The following is a 5425-nucleotide window of genomic DNA, read 5'->3' on the forward strand; positions in this document are numbered from 1 at the left end:
AGTCAAGCCAGATTGATCCGTGTATTGCAATCCACTCTTAGTGAAACTACTTCTATTGAAACCAGTATGTCAATCAAGCCAGACTGAACAATGTTTTGCAATCAACTCCTATTGAAACCAGTATGTCAATTAAGCCAGACTGAACAATGTTTGCAGTCGACTCCTGTTGAAACCAGTATGTCAATCAAGCCAGACAGAAGAATGTTCTACGATCGACTCCTTTTGAAACCAGTATGTCAATCAAGCCAGACTGAATAATGTTTTGCAATCGACTCCAGACTGAACAATGTTTTGCAATCGACTCCTACTGAAACCAATATTTCAATCAAGCCAGAATGTTTTGCGATCAACTCCTATTTAAACCAATATGTCAATCAAGCAAGACTGAATAATGTTTTGCGATCGACTCCTATTGAAACCAGTATGTCAATCAAGCAAGACTGAACAATATTTTGCAATCAACTCCTATTGAAACCAGAATATCAATCAAACAAGACTGAACAATGTTTTGTAATCAACTCCTACTGAAACCAATATGTCAATCAAGCAAGACTGAACAACGTTTTGTGATTGACTCCTATTGAAACCAGTATGTCAGTCAAGCAAGACTGAACAATATTTTGAAATCAACTCCTACTGGAACCATACGTCAATCAAGCAAGACTGAACAATGTTTTGCAATCAACTCCTATTGAAACCATATGTCAATCAAGCAAGACTGAACAATGTTTTGCAATCGACTCCTATTGAAACCAGTATGTCAATCAGGCCAGAATGAATAATATTTTGCAATCGACTCCTTTTGAAACCAGTATGTCAATCAAACGAGACTGAACAATGTTTTGCAATCAATTCAAATTGAAACCAGTATGTCAATCAAGCAAGACTGAACAATATTTTGCAATTAACTCCTACTGGAACCATAAGTCAATCAAGCAAGACTGAACAATGTTTTGCAATCGACTCCTATTGAAACCGTATGTCAATCAAGCAAGACTGAACAATGTTTAGCAATCGACTCCTATTGAAACCAGTATGTCAATCAAGCCAGATTGAACAATGTTTTGCAATCGACTCCTATTGAAACCAGTATGTCAATCAAGCCAGATTGAATAATGTTTTGTGATCGACTCCTACTGAAACCAATATGTCAATCAAGCCAGACAGAATAATGTTTTGCGATCGACTACTATTATGACGGCCGCACACGCATGCCGTAATGAAAAAACAAGTATACCCAAATGCCGCACTGAGAACCAAGAATTTTTTTCCTGAGTTCACGTCGAACTCTTTGGGCCTATTTAACTAGATAAAACGCAATTTAATACAGAGATTTTGTCTTTCTGCCTTAACGCAGTATAAAATGGCAGCGCAGTCTCAAGGCATACAGACGCTAAATAGAAAAATGGCGCGAAAAAAAATGGTAGTCGCATAATGGCGTATAGTCCTCAGCTTTTTTGCTCTGTAGAGCTATTTTCCTTATTTTCTTTGCAATTTTTTGCTAAAATCACATGACAGATCTATGCTTGACATGTAGGTAGCATTTTCATAATGAAATAACAACATGACAAAATTTTTCATGGAAACTTAGATCATACACCACCAGTATAATTTGGGGTCTCATTTTTTAGCTGATTTTGCAGTTTGTGTGTTTGACTGAAATTACTTTTCTTGCATCAAACATGACCCCCACTTTTCTTTTGATTTTTAGTTAGCACTGACAATATTCTTCAAGAAAATGTAAGTTACAGACATGTAAAATGGGTCCTGATGTGTGCTGCGGTCATTGGAAATAGGTCAATTTTATATAGAATAAAGAACAACAACTATTTAGTGTGTTATAACCTCAAAGGGGAGTAATTACCAATTACGCACAAGGTGTTATGACGCTTAATCCACGCACAAGGTATTGTGACGCTAAATCCGTACATTGCCGTTACATGGCTCCCCCAAATTAGTCCTTTACTAATTTGTCATATTATTTCAGTTAATCCTCCAAATTACAGTATCATACAACTGAATTAATCCGCAATGGCTACACATTAAATGCATCAAGAAACTTAATTTGACCGCAAAATGAAATTGATGTGTCGCAAGAAACAATATGTCAAAGAAAAAGAAATATCAAAAATAAAAATACGGTTTATCTTATAAACCAATGAATGTTGTATAATAATAATTACTTAAACAACTGTACTTCCTATGTATAAACTAATCCATTGGCTCCTTGACGGGGATGACCCCAGTTAGCTTATATTTCTGATTCAAGTAGTAACACTAGTTTATGGATTGGTCTATCTAAAAAAGGGTTTACACATTTTTGGTTGCCCTTATCATCTACTGACACTGTACTGGTTCTAACTGTAACCTTTCTAACTAGGCCATCAGAGTCAGAATCAGCTTTTTCTACGCGAGCGACCTTCCACTGATTCCGTGGCAAGTTTTCATCTCTTACTATAACAACATCGCCCACCTGAATACTGCGCCTTTTTGTTACCCATTTCGAACGTGCCTGTAGTGTACTTAAATACTCCTTTTGTCACCTCAGCCAAAACTCATTAGCCAGATGCTGGATACGTCTCCACCTTTTACGAGTATATAAGTCTGGTTTCATGAATTCACCAGGAGGGGGCAAGAGTACCTTACTTTTCATTGTTAAGAGATGATTAGGAGTCAGAGGGGCATCTGACAAGGGATCATTCAGATTCTCAATAGACAATGGTCTACTGTTAACAAGTGTCATAACCTCGCAAATTAATGTACGAAGGGACTCATCGTCTAACTGCTTGGAGAACTGACTCAAAAGTACAGAAAAAACGCTGCGCACAGTCCGAATAAGCCTCTCCCATACGCCACCCATGTGGCTTGCAGATGGGACATTCGTCTTGATTAAAAAAAAATCACAACCTTCTTTAAGCAGAAACTGAGCAATGCGTTTATCATCTAACTCAGAGACTGCTTCTCTGAGCTCTCTCTCAGCACCAATGTAATTAGTGCCTCGATCAGATCTTAATTGCCTAACTGGACCTCTGACTGCGAGAAAACGGCGGAGAGCATTTATAAAGGAACCAGTGTTGAGAGAGTTGGCAAACTCAAGATAAACAGCCCTACTTGTAAAACAGGTAAATATTACGCCATACCGCTTTAACTCCTTTCTGCCCTCTTTTATTTGAAAAGGACCAAAGTAGTCCACACCACAATATGAGAAGGGAGTGCATGGTTCAAGTCTGTCATAAGGTAAGTCAGCCATCTTCTGTTCTGCGGTTTTTGTCCTAAGTTTGCGCAAGTTACACAGTGAAATATGTAGCTTCGAACAGCTGCACTACAGATCCAAAACCCATTTGCACGCAGCTCATTGATAGTCATCCCACGTCCCTGGTAGAGTGTACGCTCATGAAAATGTCTGATTAATAATGTTGTAATGTGGCATTTTCTGGGGAGGACTACTGGGTGTTTAGTATCTACATTCAACGGTGAGTGACGCATTCTGCCGCCTACACGAATAAGACCGTCTCTAGCTACATAAGGGTCAAGGCGAGAAAGCGGGGAGTTTCCTTTTACAAAGCCCTTACTAACATGATTGAGTAAATTTTGATCTTGGTTAAGTGCCTTGAGCTCTTCTGGAAAACAGTCAGACTGAACATGTCTAAGAATTTCTAACTCTGCATGTTGCAATTCACAGACAGAGGGAGAGCAAAATTTTGGAATGACCTCTAACTTAAGATGGGCAAGAGATTTAGTTGCAAACGGTTTTTTGACAATACGCTTCATAAGCATAGACTTAAAACGTAGACAGAGAGCGACTGCAGTCTTGACGTGCGACCAGTTTGAGAAATACTCCAAACGCTCCAGAAACTTCACCTGATTCGTTGGCATAACAACAGAAGAAAAACACTGACCCTTCTTAACTTCTGGGTCTTCTTCACTAAGAGTTCCTATCTCTAAGTTTGAATGGTGTGAAGGGAGCTTTGTCTTCTTCCAGAGGAATTCTGGTCCGGTAAACCAAGTGGATTTCATCAGTTCTGCAGCTGTACAGCCTCTAGACGCAATATCAGCTGGATTATCACAGGATTCCACGTAGTTCCATTGAGATACAGTGGTATGGTCCCGTTTTTGCTGTACACGATTGGCTACAAACACATGGAATTTCTTTGAGTCTTGAAATGTAACCCAAAACTACACGACTGTCGGTCCAGAAGAAATGGACTGCATTATCATATACCAACTCCTTGCTCAGTAAAGCAGCAACATTTACTGACACTGCAGCTGCTGTGAGTCCAAGTCGAGGAAGTGTGACTGTTTTGAGTGGAGTAACTCTGGCTTTACCAATCAAGAGAGAACAATGAACCTGACCTTTGGCGTCCTTCAAACGAAGGAAAGAGCACTGACCATATCCACTATAACAAGCATCAGAAAAATGGTGAAACTAAACAACAGTAGGCTCTCCAAAGTTGATTGGCTTCAAACATCGCCTTGTGTGTAGGGAATGCAACTCCTGTAAACTTCGCCTCCAGCTTTCCCATTGAATACCAAGGGTGTCAGGTACAGGATCGACCCAACCAATATTTTCTCCACACATCGTTTGCAAAATCTTTTTGCCAACCAAGGTAATTGGGGAAATGAAACCAAGTGGGTCATAAATTGAACTAACAGTGGAAAGAATGCCTCTCCTGGTCAATGGTTTATCAGATAGGACTATCCTAAACTGAAAACTATCAGACTCAATACACCACTGAACTCCAAGGGCCCTTTCAACAGGTAAATCCTGGTTGAATATGTCAATGTTTGTTAGGCCATTAGCTCTATCTTGAGAAGAAATGTGACTAAGGACCTCCTTAGAGGTACTTGCAAATTTGTGTAACCTTAGACCACCTTGTTTACACATAGCTTGATTCCGCTCTATCAATCTCACTGCATCTACCACAGAAGGCATAGACTTCAGACCATCGTCAACATAGAAGTTATACCGCAAGAAGTCTGCTACATCCTTACCAAAGTCATCTTCATTATCTTTTGCAACTTGTTTCAGGCCAAAGTTGGCACAGCCTGGTGAGGAAGAAGCACCAAACAGGTGAACGCACATGCGGTACTCTACGGGCTGTGTCTTCTCTTCGTCTGTCCACCAAAAAAACCCTAAGGTAGTCACGGTGTTCCTTAGAGACATAAAACTGATGGAACATTTGCTCTATGTCGCAAATAAATGCAATATGTTCCATTCGGAAACAACAAAGAACACCATTCAGAGTAATTTGTTAGGTCGGGACCTTGCAAGAGATGGGCATTAAGGCTCTCGTCCTTGAACTGTGAACTACAATCAAAGACAACCCTTAATTTCCCTGGTTTCTTTGGATGGTAAACGCCATGGTGAGGGATATACCAAGGTCCCAGGATACTTTCATCTGATTCTGGTACTCTTTCCGCATGT

The 5425-nt window shown here is 39.8% G+C and overlaps 1 protein-coding gene across 1 annotated transcript; it reads right to left on the reverse strand.

Annotated features, from left to right (window-relative positions):
* Positions 1-4426: 4426 nt before the first annotated feature.
* LOC128547728 (uncharacterized) lies at positions 4427-5083 on the reverse strand. The gene has a single exon (XM_053520849.1). It carries the CDS (start codon positions 5081-5083, stop codon positions 4427-4429), a length of 657 nt encoding a protein of 218 aa, XP_053376824.1.
* Positions 5084-5425: the final 342 nt, after the last annotated feature.

The sequence above is a fragment of the Mercenaria mercenaria genome, chromosome 13 (assembly GCF_021730395.1).
Source record: "Mercenaria mercenaria strain notata chromosome 13, MADL_Memer_1, whole genome shotgun sequence".
Taxonomy (NCBI): domain Eukaryota; kingdom Metazoa; phylum Mollusca; class Bivalvia; order Venerida; family Veneridae; genus Mercenaria; species Mercenaria mercenaria.

Excerpts from the sequence above, each read along its gene's own strand:
- LOC128547728 (XM_053520849.1), bottom strand. The coding sequence starts at position 5,083 with ATGTGCGTTCACCTGTTTGGTGCTTCTTCCTCACCAGGCTGTGCCAAC.